This window comes from Mesoplodon densirostris, chromosome 1 (genome assembly GCF_025265405.1).
Source record: "Mesoplodon densirostris isolate mMesDen1 chromosome 1, mMesDen1 primary haplotype, whole genome shotgun sequence".
In the NCBI taxonomy this organism is placed as follows: domain Eukaryota; kingdom Metazoa; phylum Chordata; class Mammalia; order Artiodactyla; family Ziphiidae; genus Mesoplodon; species Mesoplodon densirostris.
Window position 1 is genome coordinate 176,341,613 of NC_082661.1, and position 20,789 is coordinate 176,362,401.

General features: G+C 39.3%; 1 protein-coding gene and 1 pseudogene across 1 annotated transcript in view; both read left to right on the top strand.

The window, feature by feature from the left end:
• The window catches only part of CFAP70 (cilia and flagella associated protein 70), a 95,174-nt gene extending 74,977 nt beyond the window's left edge, over window positions 1-20,197 (top strand). Inside the window, exons 26-28 of the mRNA XM_060112131.1 lie at window positions 1,868-1,969; window positions 10,529-10,576; window positions 19,914-20,197. Of these exons, the coding sequence (XP_059968114.1) occupies window positions 1,868-1,969; window positions 10,529-10,576; window positions 19,914-19,994 (231 nt within the window). The 3' untranslated portion in view covers window positions 19,995-20,197. The remainder of the gene's footprint in view (window positions 1-1,867; window positions 1,970-10,528; window positions 10,577-19,913) is intronic.
• On the top strand, window positions 4,446-5,102 carry LOC132485403 (ADP-sugar pyrophosphatase-like; annotated as a pseudogene).
• Window positions 20,198-20,789: the final 592 nt, after the last annotated feature.

A 20,789-nucleotide genomic window follows, 5' to 3' on the forward strand; every position in this document is an offset into this window, starting at 1 on the left:
CAAAATGTAACCTAACTTATCTCAGAAGGATTCTCACATTCCTTAAGCCTGTACCTTCTCCTGTATTCCCTGTCTTAGTAAATGGGACTATAATGAATCCAGTCAACCAAGCCAGAAACTTAAAAACTATCCTAGTCTACTTCTATTACTTTTAATTAGGCATCAAATATCCTATTCATTTTGTCTCCTAAATGTCTGTTGAGTCTACTGTCTCCTCTCCATCCGTGTTTTTACTGCTCTAATTCAAGCCTCATCCCTTCTTTACCTGCTAGGGTGTTCTCCTGTCCTCCCTCAATTCATCTCCTGCATTGTTACCAAAGTGGTCTTTAAAATATGCAAATACCAGGTTACTTCCTTATTTAAACTCCTCAGTGACTACTCCTTATTTCAGAATAATATTCAGATTTTTTTTTGAATGATCTGGTCTCTTCCTAACTCCTTGGTCTTATCACTTCCTTTGTTTTCTCTCTCGCCTTCTCTCTGTCTCTCCCTTCCCTCCCTTCTCCAGCCACACAAGCATATTAAGAGTTTCCTGAGTATGCCATGCTCTCTGAAGCCTCTGTGCCTCTGTATATGAAGTTCTTCTTACCTGGAATGCCTTGAAGTATAGCTAACAAACTCCTATTTATCCTTCAGGATTGACTTCAATGGTGTTTCTTCTCTGAAGCCATCCCTTAATCTCAGGGTAGAACTATTCCTCTTTTCCTTTGTCCCTCCACTAGATTATTTATGTGTACATATATGTATATGTACACATAAATAAATATATATATGCATGTGTACATATATATACATATATGTATATATATATATGCTTTTATTATAGAAATGTTTATTTTCTATCAGAACTCTTTATGTGTTTGAGTTTTCATTTTGTCTTAATTTTTTACGTATCTGTCAGTGAATTCTTTGGGCAAAAGTTGTATTTTTTCTTTTTATTCCAAGTATCTAGCATACTGCCTGACACAGAGTAAAATAAATTCTTAGCAAATATAGGTTGATTAAATAATGAATCAATATCTCTGGGACATTTAAAGTGTGGACCAAGGTATGGGCATTGCCGAAAGGCCATTCTTCATATTGTCTTGGGCCTAGAAACCAGTTATTTTATTTTCTAAAACATGAAAAATGAAGAACGATTTTACTGGGGAGAGAGAGGTATCTTGTCCTTTCCTTAGGTGGCCTTTTGGAAGATTTTACAGAACAAACTCACAGTATTAGGGAGCAGCAATGATATCCATGTGCCCAGAGCTCAGGGAACACCCTAGAATCTCTGAATGTTGTATTGATTGCTCAAGATTGTGCTGTCAATAACTAATATTAGGGGAAAGAGAAGCTTTCTAAACAATAGTATTTTGATGGGCTAACAGGACTAACTTAAGAAAGGGATGTACAATATAAAACTACAAATGTATCTGACAGCCCACTGTGTATGGGGAAATCACTGAATGAGGCACACATGTTAGTGAATACTTCTGGTTTTCCAACCCTGGCACCTGAAGCTCTATGGTTCATGGATGCCCTGATGGGCCTGCTATAGAGAGAAGGAAGAAGAGAGGGGTATAACTCGATGGCCCAGCAGGCAGGGCTCCAGATTCCTGTACCTGACTTTTTAATCAGAGCAGTTCTACTTTTAACTCATTCATATATTGGAACACCACCACATATGATTTTGTTTGAAGAAAGAGTTCTGTTGCTAAAAAATTTTTTTTCTGTTGCTAAAAATTTTTTAAGTTGAAAATTATTAGTATGGGTCACATATATCAGTGTTATTTGGACATAGCATTTTCAGCTAAACAGATTCCAGCTGGCTTAAGTGAAAACTACTTTGACTTAACAAATCACATTTTCTTCTTTTTCTATCAAGCTGGATGAGCTCACAGAGGCTGAGGATGCTCTCTCTGAAGCCAATGCACTGAACAACTACAATGCTGAAGTATGGGCATATCTGGCTCTGGTCTGCCTGAAAGTGAGTGATTATTATCCTTACACAATGCCCTTGTAGAGCAGAGAGGTGAGGGACCAAGTAAAGAAAGAGATAGCGGGAAGGCCATCAATGCATGATAGTTGAGGTTTGATGAGCTTCAGATGTGGTCATTATACTGATGATGAAGGAGAGTTCATGTCTGGGAAGCCTCTACTTAGGATGTGCTTGAAAATCATATACTTAGGTGTGTTTGTCTGGAAAGGAGATTCTAAAAATGGGAATGAGGCACTTGGGTTTGGTCGTCTCAGGTGAGTGGTAATGGGGTGGATTGGGGTTGACTGTCAGTGGGGGTTTCAGATGGGGTGGGCTCCCTGTGGCACTTTTGAGCTGCTCAGCAGGCCCCAGCCCAGGCCACACAAACTAAGCCCAGCCCAGTGTGTGCCCTGACTCAAGATGAAGGAGCATGTACAGATCAGATCTTGGTCTGGGGTGGCAGTTAGGAGATGTGCATGCAAGGGCTGTGCAGTGGGATGGCAGATTAGACTTGGGGAAGGTGAGAGATTCTCCTTCTGCCCTCCTCAGCACCACTCTGCCTGCCTTCACTCTCATGTTTAGGACCTCAAGTCTGGGATTGTACAGTCATTCTATTTATGCTCTGGATCTACAAAAATGTCATATATGGTCTAGAAAAGCTATATAAGAATCTAATGATAAAAAGAAAGGCAAGGTAGACTATAAGGGTGTAGCCATAAATGAATTACCAACAATAGGAACAACAGAAATCTCTGATAGACTGAAGTTATTTTCCCAAAAGATCCCATCATTTAAAAAATGCACCTGATGCTATGAAGCATCTTCTGTGTAATTGTCTCTAAGATTTTTCTTTGAGACCAGAGTTCAGACAGATAGTTTAGCTATTCAGACACATAGTTTAGATATTTACTTGATACTAATCAGGAAAGACATGGTATTTATATTTAAAATGTGTTTAGTTATATTTAATGACCTGAGTTCCTTTTTCATTAAAGTTGTTTTCCTTTTAAAAAAATTAAAAATGGGAGTCATATTGTATCAGAATGTAACAAGGTCAAAGACCAGCAAAGGAGATACTCTACTAGTGTTTCTGAATCATTCCATCCTGTTGAACTGCTGGCTGAGGGTGCTTATCCTTGAAATAATGGGAAATTGTGTGTGTGGGGGGGTAATTGTGGGAATTTGTGATAGCTGCTTTACCTATAGAAAATAACCCTCCCCAAATTAAAATAACTTGCTTCAATAACTTCAACATTAGCCTAAGATTCAAACTGGGAATAAAGAGAGTGGCCCTGAGTTTTGCATTGGCCAATACAACACAGGGACTGACAGGGAATATTGTGATTATAAGAGAAACTAACAGAATAAAAATTACTGGACTTTCTCTTTGGAGTAAATATCAATATGAGAAATACCTGAGTTCTTACCCCAGCTGTGCCACAACTAGCTGTGGGATACTGGGGAAGTTACTTAAACTTGCTGGGCCTCAGTTTCTTCTTCTTTAAACTAAAAGGGTCAAAATGGAAGATTTTAATACACTTCTCTCAGAAGCTGTTAGATCAAATAGGGAAAAAATTAAGGATGTGTAAGGTTTGAATAAAACAACAAGGTTGAGCTCAAACACTAATTATAGAGCCCTGTACTTAATCATAGAATACATATTCTTTTGAAGCACAAGTGAATTATTCATAAAGGTTGACCATATGGTAGACCACAAAGAGAGCTTCAATGAATACATATAGATCATACTTCAGTAAAATTATAAATCAACAACTAAAAGATAGGCCAAAAGACTCACATACATTTGTAAACTTAAAAAAAGATGTTTCTAATTAATTCATAGATCAAAGAGAAAATCATATACAATTTCTTTTGGTAGGCAGAGTTCTAAAGATGACCCCCCCAAGATTATTTCCTGAAACACTAATATACCACAAAACAAGCCCCAACAAATTTAAGAGGATAGAAATTATATCAAACATTTTTTCCAAACACAATGGTATGAAACTAGAAATCAACTATAGAAAGAAAAATGGGAAAAAGAACAAACATGTGTAGACTAAACAACATGCTACTAAAAAAGCAGTGGGTCAATGATGAAATCAAAGAGGAATTCAGAAAATACCTCGAGATAAATGAAAATGGAAACACAACTTTCCAAAATCTATGGGACGAAGCAATATAGGCCTTCCTCAAGAAACAAGAAAAGTCTCAAGTAAACAACCAAACCTGCCACCTAAAAGAATTAGAAAGAGAAAGAACAAACAAAGCCCAAAGTCAGTGGAAGGAAGGAATTAATAAAGATTAGAGAGAGCAGTAGCACCACATCTCCTCAGACTATGGCCTCAGACCCATGCTTTCACCTCCCGCCCCCCCACCACCCGCCCAGAGGAGTACCCATACCTTCGTCCCATGCCTGGGAGTAGCGTGAACTTCTTGCCTGGGGGCAAGAAGGACTAACTAGTAAGAACTAACTAGTTTGAAAATGGAAAAACTAGAACCAGCAGATTCTTCTCAAAACACCAGTCTATTATTTCAGAAGAGTTAATTTCAGAAGGAAAATGGGTCAAGCTTGATAAAACAACTTACAGGAATCTTACTGGTAAAACAAGAACTTGGGAAACTGTGAAGTGGACAGTTAGGAAAGGACAGTCTGCTGATGGTGTGGCCAGTTATCCCAGTGCTTCAAAGAACCCTTCATTATGAATGTATCATTCTGGTAAAGCAGTTCTGACCACCACTGGGAAGCTACTGCTTAGAATTCCCTGTGGGTCTCAATGATGACAACGAAAGCCTAGAAGCAGCTGCTCTTCGGGAGCTAGAGGAAGAAACTGGCTATAAAGGAGATGTTGCTGAATGTTCTCCAGCTGTATGTATGGATCCAGGTTTGTCAAATTGTACCACACACATCATGACAGTAACTATCAATGGAGATGACGCTGAAAACCTAAGGCCTGAGCCAAAGCCAGGAAATGGAGAATTTGTGGAAGTAATTTCCTTACCAAAGAATGACCTGCTGAAGAGACTTGATGCTCTGGTAGCTGATGAACATCTGACAGTGGACGCTAGGGTCTACTCCTATGCTCTGGCATTGAAACATGCAAAGATGAAGCCATTTGAAGTGCCCTTCCTGAAGTTTTAAGGCCAAAGGACAGTGGCCATGTTTTTGTAAAAAGAATCACCAGACCCCCTTCGCTAAGACTTTGTATTCAGCTTAGTTTTAATGTAGATTTGAAATTAGCTTTTTCATAAAATAAAAGCAACACCAAATGCAAAAAGAAAGATCAGAGATGAATTAAATAAAATAGAGATAAAAAATAATAGAAAAGATCAATGAAACCTAGAGTTGGTTTTTTGAAAAGATAAACAAAATTGATAAACCTTTAGCCAGGCTCACTAAGAAGAAAAGAGAGAGGACCCAAATAAACAAAATAAGAATGAAAAGGAGAAATAACAACTGATACCACAGAGATACAAAAAATCATAAGAGAATACTATGGACAGTTATATGCCAACAAATTGGACAAACCAGAAGAAATGGACAAATTTCTAGAAACATACAACCTGCCAACACTGAGTTCAGATGGAATAGACAATTTGAACAGACTGATCACTAGAATTGAAATTGAATTTGTAATTTAAAAAACTCCCAGCAATGAATTGGGAGATTGGGATTGACATATATACACTAATATGTATAAAATAGATAACTAATAAGAACCTACTGTATAAAATATAAAATAAAATTAAAAAATTTTAAAAAAACCTCCCAGCAAACAAAAGTCCAGGACCAGACAGCTTCACAAGGGAATTCTACTAAATAAATAAAGAAGAACTAATACCTATCCTTCTCAAACTATTCCAAAAAATTGAAGAGATCAGAACACTCCCAAATTCATTCTGTGAGGCCACCATTTACCCTGAGACCAAAACCAGACAAAGACATTACAAAAAAAGAAATTACAGGCCAGTATCTTTGATGAATATAGATGGAAATGTCATCAACAAAATATTAGCAAACCGAATCCACCAATGTATAAAAAGGATCATACACCACCAAGTTGGATTTATTCCAAGGTCACAAGGATGGTTCAACTTTTGCAAATTAATGTAATATACCAAATTAACAAAAGGAAGGTTAAAAATCCCATGATAATCTCAATAGTTGCAGAAAAAGCATTTGACAAAAGTAAACATCCATTCATGATAAAAACTCTCATCAAAGTGGGTATAGAGGGACTATATCTCAACATAATAAAGGCCATTTATGACAAACCCACAGCCAACATCATACTCATTGGTGAAAAGCTACAAGTCTTCCTACTAAATTCAGGAATAAGGCAAGGATTCCCACTCTTGCCACTTCTTTTTTTTTTTAATTTTAATTGAAGTATAGTTGATTTACAGTGTTGTTTTGTTTTCTGGTGTATAGCAAAGTGATTCTTTTTCATAACCTTTTCCATTATTTATTTATTATTTCCATATTTATTACAAAATATTGAATATAGTTCCCTGTGTTATACAGGAGGACCTTGTTGTTTATCTATTTTATATATAGTAGTGTGTATCTGCTAATCCCTCACCCACACCTTTCCTTTTGGTAACCATAAGTTTGTTTTCTATGTCGGTGAGTCTGTTTTGTAAATAAGTTCATTTCTACAATTTTTTAGATTCCACATATAAGCGATATCATATGATATTTGTCTTTCTCTGTCTGATTTACTTCACTTAGTATGATAACCTCGGGGTTCATCCATGTTGCTGCAAATGGCATTTCATTTTTTATGGCTGAATAATATTCCATTGGAGATAGATAGATAGATAGATATCACATCTTCTTTATCCATTCATCTGTTGATGGACATTTAGGTTGCTTCTGTGTCTTGGCTACTATAAATAGTACTGCTATGAACACTGGGGTGCATGTATCTTTTCAAATTAGTGTTTTCTCCAGATATATGCCCAGAAGTGGGATTGCTGGGTCATATGGTGACAAGGTATGCTGAAACTACTGATGAATGCTTAAGGAGGAAGAAGATATTTACATAGTCTCAAGTATTTCGCAACAAGATATTTATTAATTACAAGGGGGAACACAGTAATGCCATAGTAGAAAAACCTGACAGATAACAATCTAAACAAATAATCAAGGTTACCATCACCATTATTGGGATAAACAGCATGTGCCTCCTAATAGAATGCACTGAGGGCAACACAACAGTGTTTTTGAGGTATTCCTGCTAAAAGTTCATAACCTGATATAATCATAAAGATACATCAAACACTAATTGAGGAATATTTTACAAAATAACTGCCCTCTACTGTTGAGAAATTCCAATATCATGAAACAAAAAGAATCAAGAACTACTCCCAATTAAAAGAAACTGAAGACATGAATACTGAGTAAAGGGCATGATCCTGGATTTTCTTTTGCTATAAAAGATATTACTGGGGCATTTGGAAAAATCTGAATGAAGTCTACAGATAATAGTATTATATTTCTACTAATCTCATGATTTTGATAATTGCACTGTGCTTATGTAAGAGAATGTCCTTGGTTTTAGGAAACACATACTAAAGTCTAAAATTGCATCATGTTTGCAATTTACTCTCAAATGGTTCAGGAAAAGTCAAAATATATACTTATGTAGCATGTACATATGTATATATGTGTGCATGTGTATGTGTGTATATACAGAGAGGAGAGAACTATTCTTGTAACTTTAATCTGAAATTATGTCAAAATTTAAAAGATAATTCATTAAGATAACATAAATTAATACCACACTACACACCCATTAGGATGGCTTAAATCGAAAAGACTGGCAATTATTGACAGGGATGTGGAGAAACTGGAATCCTCATACATTGCTGGTGGGATTGCAAATTAGTACACCACTTTGGAAAACAGTTTGGCAGATTCTTAAAAAGTTAACTACATACTTACCATATATCCCAGCAATTCCACTTCCTGGTATCTAGTCAAGGAAAGTGAAAACATATGTCTACACAAAGATTTCTCTATTTCATTACAGCATTTAATAATCGGTAAAGACTGGAAACATTCCAAATGACCCATCAGTGAATGGATAAACAAAATACGGTATATTTATACAATGGAATACTATTCAGCAATAAAAATGAAATTCTGATTCATGCAACAATATGGATGAACCTCAAAAACATTATGCTAATTAAGAGAAGGCACAAAAGACTATATATGATATCATTTATATGAAATTAGGAAAATTATAGAGATGAAAATAGATCAGTGATTCTAGGGCCAAGGGTTGGAATGGGGATTGACTGCAAACAGGCACGAAGAAACTTTTGGGGAGTAATAGAAACCTTCTAAAACTGAATTGTGGTGATGGTTGCACAGTTGAACCTTAAAATTAGTGAATTTTTTGTAATATATTATACCTCAATAAATCTATTTTTAAAAGATTAAACAGGGCTTCCCTGGTGGCGCAGTGGTTGAGAGTCCGCTTGCCGATGCAGGGGACATGGGTTCGTGCCCCGGTCCGGGAAGATCCCACATGCCGCAGAGCGGCTGGGCCCGTGAGCCATGGCCGCTGAGCCTGCACGTTCGCAACGCGAGAGGCCACAACAGTGAGAGGCCCACGTACCACAAAAAAAAAAAAAAAAAAAAAAAAAAAAAAAAAGATTAAACAGCCCACCAAAATGAGGAATAAATGGACTGACTGTTCAATAAATAGTGGTGGAGTCACTGGCTATACATATGAAAAAAAAAAGTAGTTGTTACTTCACCCCCCACCCCGCCCACACACACACACTATTCCAGCTGGTTTAAAGGTCTAAATCTTAAAACTTTAGACTCCTTAGAAGAAAATATGGAGGATACCTCTTTGCCCTTGGGTGTGCATGGTTTCCTTATGACTATAAAAGCACAAGACAAAGATAAAAATATCAATAAATTAACAACTTTTAAATTGGAAATTCATGTACAACAAAAGGCACTAAAATAAAGCTTAAGGACTTTATTATAAATACTTGCAGCATTTATAACTAATAAAGGATTAATATCCAGAATATATAAATATTACCTACAATAAGAAAAAAACCCTACACACAATCTGATTGAAAAATGGTCACAGGATAGGAATATATAATTTGCTGACGTGGAAATTGTAAAAGTCAATAAATATATGAAAAGAAGTTCTGCTTCACTAGTAACCATGAAAATGCAATTTATAATTATGTGACAGAAATTCACACCCATAAGATTGGGAAAAATTAGTTTGATATTACCAATATTTATAAGGATTGTCCTAATTGCTAGTGGATGTAAAGTGGTACAACTACTTTGAAGTGCAATATGGCATTATTTAGTCACATTCATATCTACAACTTAGCAATTTTATATATAGATACATTCCTAAGGAAAATACCAGAAAACATGTACAAGGATGTTTACTGCAGCATTTTACATAATAACAAAACAAAAAACATTCTTTTTCAAAATTTTGCCTGTTCTGGATCCTTCCATCCTTTGGGTCTCTGCCTCCCTATGGTAGAAGTGAAACAAAAGTAATAATGATAGGAAAGGAAGATGTACTGGAAAATACCCCTGGAATTCAGTGAACTTCAGGTAGGAACACTTGAAAGTTTAAATATTTTAGGAAAGTCTTTAGGTTAATGAAGTCTTCTGTGAACTAGTAAAAATTTACCATGGACTAGCACTAATCGGAGAATTGGACTTGATATTCTCTAAATTCCCTTTTGACCTGAACAGTCTGTGGTTCTCATATTTATGTATTTAAATTTTCCAAAGTGACTCTTAATACTGCAGCTAATTTGTTGTGCACAAACTTATGAAATATACTAGTGAATTCATGTTATTCTCATTTAAGTCCTACATGATTACTTTATACAAGAAATAACTAGAAGTAGTGTTCTCACCTCATATCCAGATCTGCATGGAAGTAATTGCAGTATCTGCTTTTTCTAATGCATACAGACAGGATAGATTGTAGTAATTAAAAACCTGGACTCTGGAGCCAAGCTGCATTGTTTTAAAACCTGGCCCTTCCACTTATTAGCTTCATAACCCTGGCAAGTTATTTATCCTCTCTGTGCCCAGGTTTCTCTATCTGTAAACTGGGAACTATAGATACTAGTGGCATGTAAATATCAATAATATATTGATACAATATAAATATAAATAATAGTGGTATATATGAAAGTAAAGCACTTTAAAAATGTAAACAATTAAAACAATGTAAACTACAAAGCAAGCACTATGTAAGTGTTAGCTGTTATTAACAGAATAGCTTCAATCCTGAGAGTAACAAATGACTCATGGTGCTTTCAGGAAAAAAAAAAAAAAAGAGAGGCCAAGTTGTCTTTAAGCTTTTTGAAATGAAGGAGGGATATATATATTATATATAGATGAACATCTGCTTTTCCCTACCACCTTTCATTTTCCTGCTTCCCCTTTGAATTCAGAGGTTCTTAACTAAGAAGGTATAAATCCTCTGCTTATGTTCTTTCCCTTCATAATATTTATGGTATGTCCTCATCACCAGGCGGTGCTCTTTTTTTCAGGCTGGACGGCAACTGGAAGCTGAGCAGGCCTACAAGTACACGATGAAGGTATGATGCAGATACCTCTGCTGTTCATACTGTACTGAGGTTGGTAAACTGGAGGGAAGGTGCTGGCTTAATTCAGGACTTGACTTTACAGCATTTCATGATATGAATATTTTTCTAGAGGATTTTCTTACCATCTTTGGCCATTATCATGGGGCTGCTAGGTTTGGAATAAAAACCTGCATATTACCATGCGGGATCTTTTTTTTTTTTAATTTTTATTATTTTTATTTTATTTATTTATTTATTTATTTTTTATATTAGTTTCTGCTTTATAACAAAGTGAATCAGTCACACATATACATCTGTTCCCACATCCCTTCCCTCATGCATCTCCCTCCCTCCCACCCTCCCCATCCCACCCCTCCAGGCGGTCACAAAGCACCGAGCTGATCTCCCTGTGCTCTGCGGCTGCTTCCCACTATCTATCTACCTTACGTTTGGTAGTGTATATATGTCCATGCCTCTCTTTCGCTTTGTCACAGCTTACCCTTCCCCCTCCCCATATCCTCAAGTCCATTCTCAAGTAGGTCTGTGTCTTTATTCCCGTTTTACCCCTAGGTTCTTCATGACATTTTTTTTTTAATTCCGTATATATGTGTTAGCATACGGTATTTGTCTTTCTCTTTCTGACTTACTTCACTCTGTATGACAGACTCTAGGTCTATCCACCTCATTACAAATAGCTCAGTTTCGTTTCTTTTTATGGCTGAGTAATATTCCATTGTATATATGTGCCACATCTTCTTTATCCATTCATCCGATGATGGACACTTAGGTTTTTTCCAGCTCCGGGCTATTGTGAATAGAGCTGCAATGAACATTTTGGTACATGTCTCTTTTTGAATTATGGTTTTCTCAGAGTATATGCCTAGTAGTGGGATTGCTGGGTCATATGGTAGTTCTATTTTTAGTTTTTTAACGAACCTCCATACTGTTCTCCATAGTGGCTGTACCAATTCACATTCCCACCAGCAGTGCAAGAGTGTTCCCTTTTCTCCACACCCTCTCCAGCATTTATTGTTTCTAGATTTCTTGATGATGGCCATTCTGACTGGTGTGAGATGATATCTCATTGTAGTTTTGATTTGCATTTCTCTAATGATTAATGATGTTGAGCATTCTTTCATGTGTTTGTTGGCAGTCTGTATATCTTCTTTGGAGAAATGCCTATTTAAGTCTTCTGCCCATTTTTGGATTGGGTTGTTTGTTTTTTTGCTATTGAGCTGCATGAGCTGTTTATAAATTTTGGAGATTAATCCTTTGTCAGTTGCTTCATTTGCAAATATTTTCTCCCATTCTGAGGGTTGTCTTTTGGTCTTGTTTATGGTTTCCTTTGCTGTGCAAAAGCTTTGAAGTTTCATTAGGTCCCATTTGTTTATCTTTGTTTTTATTTCCATTTCTCTAGGAGGTGGGTCCAAAAGGATCTTGCTGTGATTTATGTCATAGAGTGTTCTACCTATGTTTTCCTCTAAGAGTTTGATAGTTTCTGGCCTTACATTTAAGTCTTTAATCCATTTTGACCTTATTTTTGTGTATGGTGTTAGGGAATGATCTAATCTCAAACTTTTACATGTCCCTGTCCAGTTTTCCCAGCACCACTTATTGAAGAGGCTGTCCTTTCTCCACTGTACATTCCTGCCTCCTTTATCAAAGATAAGTTGGCCATATGTGCGTGGGTTTATCTCTGGGCTTTCTATCCTGATCCGCTGATCTATCTTTCTGTTTTTATGCCAGTACCAGACTGTCTTAATTACTGTAGCTTTGTAGTATAGTCTGAAGTCAGGGAGCCTGATTCCTCCAGCTCCGTTTTTCGTTCTCAAGATTGCTTTGGCTATTCGGGGCCTTTTGTTTTTCCAAACAAATTTTGAAATTTTTTGTTCTAGTTCTGTGAAAAATGCCAGTGGTAGTTTGATAGGGATTGCATTGAATCTGTAGATTGCTTTGGGTAGTAGAGTCATTTTCACAATATTGATTCTTCCAATCCAGGAGCATGGTATATCTCTCCATCTATTTGTATCATCTTTAATTTCTTTCATCAGTGTCTTATAATTTTCTGCATACAGGTCTTTTGTCTCCTTAGGTAGGTTTATTCCTAGATATTTTATTCTTTTTGTTGCGATGGTAAATGGGAGTGTTTTCTTGATTTCATTTTCAGATTTTTCATCATTAGTGTACAGGAATGCCAGAGATTTCTGTACATTAATTTTGTATCCTGCTACTTTACCAAATTCATTGATTAGCTCTAGTAGTTTTCTGGTAGCATCTTTAGGATTCTCTATGTATAGTATCATGTCATCTGCAAACAGTGACAGCTTTACTTCTTCTTTTCCAATTTGGATTCCTTTTATTTCCTTTTCTTCTCTGATTGCTGTGGCTAAAACTTCCAAAACTATGTTGAATAAGAGTGGTGAGAGTGGGCAGCCTTGTCTTGTTCCTGATCTTAGTGGAAATGGTTTCAGTTTTTCACCATTGAGGACAGTGTTGGCTGTGGGTTTGTCATATATGGCCTTTATTATGTTGAGGAAAGATCCCTCTATGCCTACTTTCTGCAGGGTTTTTATCATAAATGGGTGTTGAATTTTGTCGAAAGCTTTCTCTGCATCTATTGAGATGATCATATGGTTTTTCTCCTTCAACTTGTTAATATGGTGTATCACATTGATTGGTTTGCATATATTGAAGAATCCTTGCATTCCTGGAATAAACCCCACTTGATCATGGTGTATGATCCTTTTATTAATGTGCTGTTGGATTCTGTTTGCTAGTATTTTGTTGAGGATTTTTGCATCTATGTTCATCAGTGATATTGGCCTGTAGTTTTCTTTCTTTGTGACATCCTTGCCTGGTTTTGGTATCAAGGTGATGGTGGCCTCGTATAATGAGTTTGGGAGTGTTCCTTCCTCTGATATTGTTTGGAAGAGTCTGAGAAGGATGGGTGTTAGCTCTTCTCTAAATGTTTGATAGAATTCGCCTGTGAAGCCATCTGGTCCTGGGCTTTTGTTTGATGGAAGATTTTTAATCACAGTTTCAATTTCAGTGCTTGTGATTGGTCTATTCATATTTTCTATTTCTTCCTGAGTCAGTCTTGGCAGGTTGTGCATTTCTAAGAATTTGTCCATTTCTTCCAGGTTGTCCATTTTATTGGCATAGAGTTGCTTATAGTAATCTCTCATGATCTTTTGTATTTCTGCAGTGTCAGTTGTTACTTCTCCTTTTTCATTTCTAATTCTATTGATTTGAGTCTTCTCCCTTCTTTTCTTGATGAGTCTGGCTAATGGTTTGTCAATTTTGTTTATCTTCTCAAAGAACCAGCTTTTAGTTTGGTTGATCTTTGCTATCGTTTCCTTCATTTCTTTTTCATTTATTTCTGATCTGATCTTTATGATTTCTTTCCTTCTGCTAGCTTTGGGGGTTTTTTGTTCTTCTTTCTCTAATTGCTTTAGGTGCAGGGTCAGGTTGTTTACTCGAAATGTTTCCTGTTTCTTAAGGTGGGATTGTATTGCTATAAACTTCCCCCTTAGAACTGCTTTTGCTGCGTCCCATAGGTTTTGGGTCGTCGTGTCTCCATTGTCATTTGTTTCTAGGTATTTTTTAATTTCCTCTTTGATTTCTTCAGTGATCACTTCGTTATTGAGTAGTGTATTGTTTAGCCTCCATGTGTTTGTATTTTTTACAGATCTTTTCCTGTAATTGATGTCTAGTCTCATAGCATTGTGGTCGGAAAAGATACTTGATACAATTTCAATTTTCTTAAATTTACCAAGGCTTGATTTGTGACCCAAGATATGATCTATCCTGGAGAATGTTCCATGAGCACTTGAGAAAAATGTGTATTCTGTTGTTTTTGGATGGAATGTCCTATAAATATCAACTAAGTCCATCTTGTTCAATGTATCATTTAAAGCTTGTATTTCCTTATTTATTTTCATTTTGGATGATCTGTCCATTGGTGAAAGTGGGGTGTTAAAGTCCCCTACTATGATTGTGTTACTGTCGATTTCCCCTTTTATGGCTGTTAGTATTTGCCTTATGTATTGAGGTGCTCCTATGTTGGGTGCATAAATATTACAATTGTTATATCTTCTTCTTGGATCAATCCCTTTATCGTTATGTAGTGTCCTTCTTTGTCTCTTCTAACAGTCTTTATTTTAAAGTCTATTTTGTCTGATATAAGAATTGCTACTCCAGCTTTCTTTTGATTTCCATTTGCATGGAGTATCTTTTTCCATCCCCTTACTTTCTTTTTTTTTTTTTTTTTTTTTTGCGGTATGCGGGCCTCTCACTGTTGTGGCCTCTCCCGTTGCGGAGCACAGGCTCCGGATGCGCAGGCCCAGCGGCCATGGCTCACGGGCCCAGCCGCTCCACGGCATATGGGATCCTCCCAGACCGGGGCACGAACCCGTATCCCCTGCATCGGCAGGCGGACTCTCAACCACTGCGCCACCAGGGAGGCCCCATCCCCTTACTTTCAATCTGTATGTGTCTCTAGGTCTGAAGTGGGTCTCTTGTAGACAGCATATATATGGGTCTTGTTTTTGTATCCATTCAGCCAATCTGTGTCTTTTGGTGGGAGCATTTAGTCCATTTACATTTAAGGTAATTATTGATATGTATGTTCCTATTCCCATTTCCTTAATTGCTTTGGGTTCGTTATTGTAGGTATATTCCTTCTGTTGTGTTTCTTGCCTAGAGAAGTTCCTTTAGCATTTGTTGTTAAGCTGGTTTGGTGGTGCTGAACTCTCTCAGCTTTTGCTTGTCTGTAAACGTTTTAATTTCTCCATCAAATCTGAATGAGATCCTTGCTGGGTAGAGTAATCTTGGTTGCAGGTTTCACTCCTTCATCACTTTAATTATGTCCTGCCACTCCCTTCTGGCTTGTAGAGTTTCTGCTGAGAGATCAGCTGTTAACCTGATGGGGATTTCCTTGTGTGTTATTTGTTGTTTTTCCCTTGCTGCTTTTAATATGATTTCTTTGTGTTTAATTTTTGACAGTTTGATTAATATGTGTCTTGGCATGTTTCTCCTTGGATTTATTCTGTATGGGACTCTCTGTGCCTCCTGGACTTGATTAACTATTTCCTTTCCCATATTAGGGAAGTTTTCAACTATAATCTCTTCAAATATTTTCTCAGTCCCTTTCTTTTTCTCTTCTTCTTCTGGAACCCCTATAATTCGAATGTTGGTGCGTTTAATGTTGTCCCAGAGGTCTCTGAGACTGTCCTCTGTTCTTTTCATTCTTCTTTATTTTGCTCTGCATCAGTTATTTCCACTATTTTATCTTCCACCTCACTTATCCGTTCTTCTGCCTCAGTTATTCTGCTATTGATCCCATCTAGAGTATTTTTCATTTCATTTATTGTGTTTTTAATCGATGCTTGATTCATCTTTAGTTCTTCTAGGTCCTTGTTAACTGTTTCTTGCATTTTGTCTATTCTATTTCCAAGATTATGGATCTTGGAAATAGAATCTTGGATCAGCTTTACTATCATTATTCTGAATTCTTTTTCAGGTAGACTGCCTATTACCTCTTCATTTGTTAGGTCTGGTAGGTTTTTATCTTGCTCCTTCACCTGCTGTGTGTTTTTCTGTCTTCTCATTTTGCTTGTGTTACTGTGTTTGGGGTCTCCTTTTTGCAGGCTGCAGATTCGTAGTTCCTGTTGTTTTTGGTGTCTGACCCCAGTGGCTAAGGTTGTTTCAGTAGGTTGTGTAGGCTTCCCGGTGGGGGGGACTAATGCCTGTGTTCTGGTGGTTGAGGCTCGATCTTGTCTTTCTGGTGGACAGGTCCACGTCTGGTGGTGTGTATTGGGGTGCCTATGGCCTTATTATGTTTTTAGGTAGACTCTCTGCTAATGGGTGGGGTTGTGTTCCTGCCTTGCTAGTTGCTTGGCATAGGGTGACCAGCGCTGTAGCTTGCTGGTCGTTGACTGAAGCTGGGTGCTGGTGTTGGGATGGAGATCTCTGGGAGATTTTCGCTGCTTGATATTATGTGGAGCTGGGAGGTCTCTTGTGGACCCGTGTCCTGAAGTTGGCTCTCCCACTTCAGAGGCACAGCACTGGCTCCTGGCTGCAGCACCAAGAGCCTTTCATCCACCCGGCTCAGAATAACAGGGAGAAAAAGTAGAAAGAAAGAATTAGTAGATGAAAGAAAGAGAGAGGGAAAGAAAGGAAGAAGGGAAGAAAGGAAGGAAGGAAGGAAGAAAGAAAGGAGGGAGGGAGGAAGGATGGAAAGAAAGAAGGAAAGAAAGGAGGGAGGGAGGAAGGAAAGAAAGAAAAAGACAGGAGGGAGGGAGGAAGGAAGGAGAAAGTGGAAAGAAGAAGGGTGGGAGGGAGGGAGGGAGGAAAGAAAAAGAAAGAAGGAAAGGAGGAGCGGAGGGAGGGAGGGAGGAAGGGAAGGTAGGAAAAAAAGAAAGAGCAGGTAAAGTAAAATAGAATAAAGTATGAAATATAGTAGCGTTATTAAAATTAGAAAGTAATTATTGAAAAAAAAAAAGGACCGATAGAACCCTGGGACATATGGTGGAAGCAAAGCTATACAGAGAGAATCTTACACAGAAGATTACACATACACATTCACAAAAAGAGAGCGGAGGAAAAATCAAAAATCTTGCTCTCTAAGTCCACCTCCTCAATTTGGGATAATTCGTTGTAAAAAGAGGAAAAGGGCGAGAAGTCTGAAATCTTGCTCTCTAAGTCCACCTCCTTAATTTGGAATAATTCGTTGTAAAAAGAGGAAAAGGGGGGAAAGTCTTAAATCTTGTTCTCAAAGTCCACTTCCTCAATTTGGGATGATTCGCTGTCCATTCATGCACTCCACAGACGCAGGGCACATCAAATGGACCGTGGAGCTTTAATCCGCTGCCTCCGAGGCTGCACAAAGAGATTTCCCGGTCTCTGCTCTCACAGCTCCCAGGTCTCAGCCTTGGACCTGGCCCCGCCTCTGCGCGTAGGTCGCCGGAGGGCGACGGATTTAAAGGAGCCGCTGATTCGGGGGCTCTGGCTCACTCAGGCAGAGGGGAGGGAGGGGCGCGCAGTGTGGGGCGGGCCTGCGGCAGCAGAGGCCAGCGTGACGTTGGCAGCAGCCCGTGGCGCTCCGTGTGCTTTCCCGGGAAAGCCGTCCCCGGGTCTCGGGACCCCGGCAGTGGCGGAGTGCACAGGCCCCCCGGAAGGCGGGTCGGACAGTGACCCGCGCTCGCACACAGGCCCCGCGGCGGCGGCGGCGGGTGGCGGCGGCGGCCCACGCCCGTCTCTGAGGTCCGCGCCTTACCCGCGGCTCGCGCCTGTCTCCGGCGCTTCCCCAAGCAGCCCTCTTAATGCCCTCTCCTCGCGCACCAGGAAACAAAAGGGAAAAAAGTCTCTTGCCTCTTCAGCAGCTCCAGACCCTTTCCCCGCACTCCCTCCGGGCTAGCCGTGGTGCACTAACCCCTTCAGGCTCTCTTCCTGCCGTCAGCCCCAGTCCTCTCCCTGCGCTCTGACTGAAAGCCGATACCCAAGCCTCAGCTCCCAGCCCCGCCCGCCACGGCGGCCGAGCAGACAAGCCTCTCAGGCTGGTGTGTGCCTGAGGGCACCGGTCCTCTGTGCCAGAATCTCTCCGCTTTGCCCTCCGCACCCCTGTTGCTGTGCTCTCCTCCGCTACTCCGAAGCTTTCCCCCTCCGCCACCTGCAGTCTCCGCCCGCGAAGGGGCTTGTAGTGTGTAGAAACCTTCCCTCCTTCACGGCTCCCTCCCACTGGTGCAGGTCCCGTCCCTATCCTATTGTCTCTGTTTATTCTTTTTTTCTTTTGCCCTACCCAGGTATGTGGGGAGTTTCTTGCCTTTTGGGGGGTCTGAGGTCTTCTGTCAGCGTTCAGTAGGTGTTCTGTAGGAGTTGTTCCACGTGTAGATGAATTTCTGATGTATCTGTGGGGAGGAAGGTGATCTCCGCGTCTTACTCTTCCGCCATCTTCCTCCGGGGCCCCCGGGATCTTTTGTTAACCTCCCTGGGCCTCATTTTCCTCACATATAAAATGAAGGTGTTGCTCTAGTCCAGGGGTCAGCAAACTTTTTCTGTAAAGGGCAAAATAGGAAATATTTTAGGCTTTGTGGGCTACATGGTTTCTATTGTCACTACTACTCTGCCCTTGTAGTGCAAAAACAGCTATAGACAATACACCAACTAATGAGCATGGCTGCATTTCAAATAAAATTTTGCTTACAGAAACAGGCAGCGGGCTGGATTTGGCTCATGAGCAATTGCTTGCCAACCCCTGGTCTAGTCTATCAGTTATGATTGCAAGTAATTTGACTTGGAAGACAGTGGCTTAAACAAATTAGGTGTTTTATTTTTCTCATCTAATGAAAAGTCCAGAATTGGTACCATAGTGTCATCAGAGACCCAACCTCTATCTTTCTGCTTCACCAATTATAGCATGCAGTTTCCATCCCTCATAGTTGCGAGACAGCCATTGTAGCTCCAGCTATCGTATCCATGTTTCAGGCACAATAAAGAACAAAGCAGGGGGGCTTCCCTGGTGGCACAGTGGTTGAGAGTCCGCCTGCCGATGCAGGGGACACAGGTTCGTGCCCCGGTCCGGGAAGATCCCACATGATGTGGAGCGGCTGGGCCCGTGAGCCATGGCCACAGAGGCTGCACGTCTGGAGCCTGTGCTCCGCAACAGGAGAGGCTGCAACAGTGAGAGGCCCGTGTAATGCAAAAAAAAAAAAAAACAAACAAACAAAGCAGGGAAAGGACAAAGGGGCCGTGCTAGCTATTTCACCTCCCTTTAAAGAGATATGACTTTACCTTACATTTCATTGGCAACAATTGAAATTACCCCTAGCTACAAGGGAAGCAAGAAATGTGGCTTTTTAGTTGGTTACATTGCTGTCCTGGAAAGAAATGAAGATTTTGTTAGTAAAAGAAGGGAGAGAGTGGGTTTTCAGTAGGCAACTAGGTGTGTCTACTACACATCTAGATTTTAAAATTAAAGTCTAATGTCTTTGATTCCTGTGTCTTTGATTCCTTTCTCTCACTTGCCAAATGGGAACATTATTCATTAGTTAAGATATATTGGGTGATAAGGTAAACTCTTTTAAAAATAAACTTTAAGTTATTTTACAAAAAAATACACAAATTGTGAGTGTTCATACCACGTGATGAATTTTCATAAAGTGAACACATCCATGTAACCAGCACGATTTTTTGAGGTCTTTTTAATGGAGTTATTGTGAAATAGAGAATATAGGAAGAGTCAATTCCATCCTGAGGAACTATGTTCTTTAGCTGTTGTCCCGCAAATGAGGGGTCTCCACATAGATATATCAGGTATGACATGTGTCCTTCCCTTCCTCCTCTCATGCAGCTGAAATTGAAAGATGAGAGTCTGCTTGCAGAGATCCACATGGTACAGGAGACAGTTGGCTTTGGAAATCCATCTTTCTGACATCCTTCCACCTGAAGAATTTTCTGTATGGGACACTGAGCTCCTTTCCTTCCCAGAGAAATTAAACCCTGGATGTTTCACCGTATGAGGGCTTGGGATAAAGAAAAAAGGATCTTCAGCACAAACTGAAACCCATTCACTTATTTCCGTTGGCTATCTTACTGGATGGCTATGTTACTGGATGTTTTAGTGGTGACAGTAAACTGGATGGTAATAAAAAAATCTAAATAAGAGATTCAGAATTCATCAGTTAAGGTATACTGAGGTACATATAAGAATATAACTGTGTGTGTGTGTGTGTGTGTGTGTGTAAGGTATAGGAGCTTCATTATTAGGGTTTCCGGTGAAAGCTTATCAGGATCACTCCTGAAAGAGGTCAACTGCTAAGGTCGTTGGCCAGGTTCACTTACTGGAACTTGGGAATTAAGGCATCATTTCTAAGGTGGGCAGAAAGGAAGAATGCTGTGCTGGGTCACTGCATTAGGGCAAAGAGTATATGAGTTGTGGCCAGATCCTTTGGATCGAACAGTGAACAGAGAAGCTTAATAGACTGGTCTTTGCTGAAGGTATCTTCATGGATCTAAATCACAAGGGCTCCATGAAGAGTCCATTACCCTATAACAGATGCAAAACTCCTCACAACGGAGGCCATTTATTCTAGGGCTAGAGATGACAAAGGAACCATACCTTACCCCTGTCCTCCGGATCAGTGCACAGCAAAACCAGAAATAAAGGCTCCCCTCCTTTATTTTTTAAAGGAGGCGGTTGAGAGAATAGGAGGGAGGTAGAACAGGA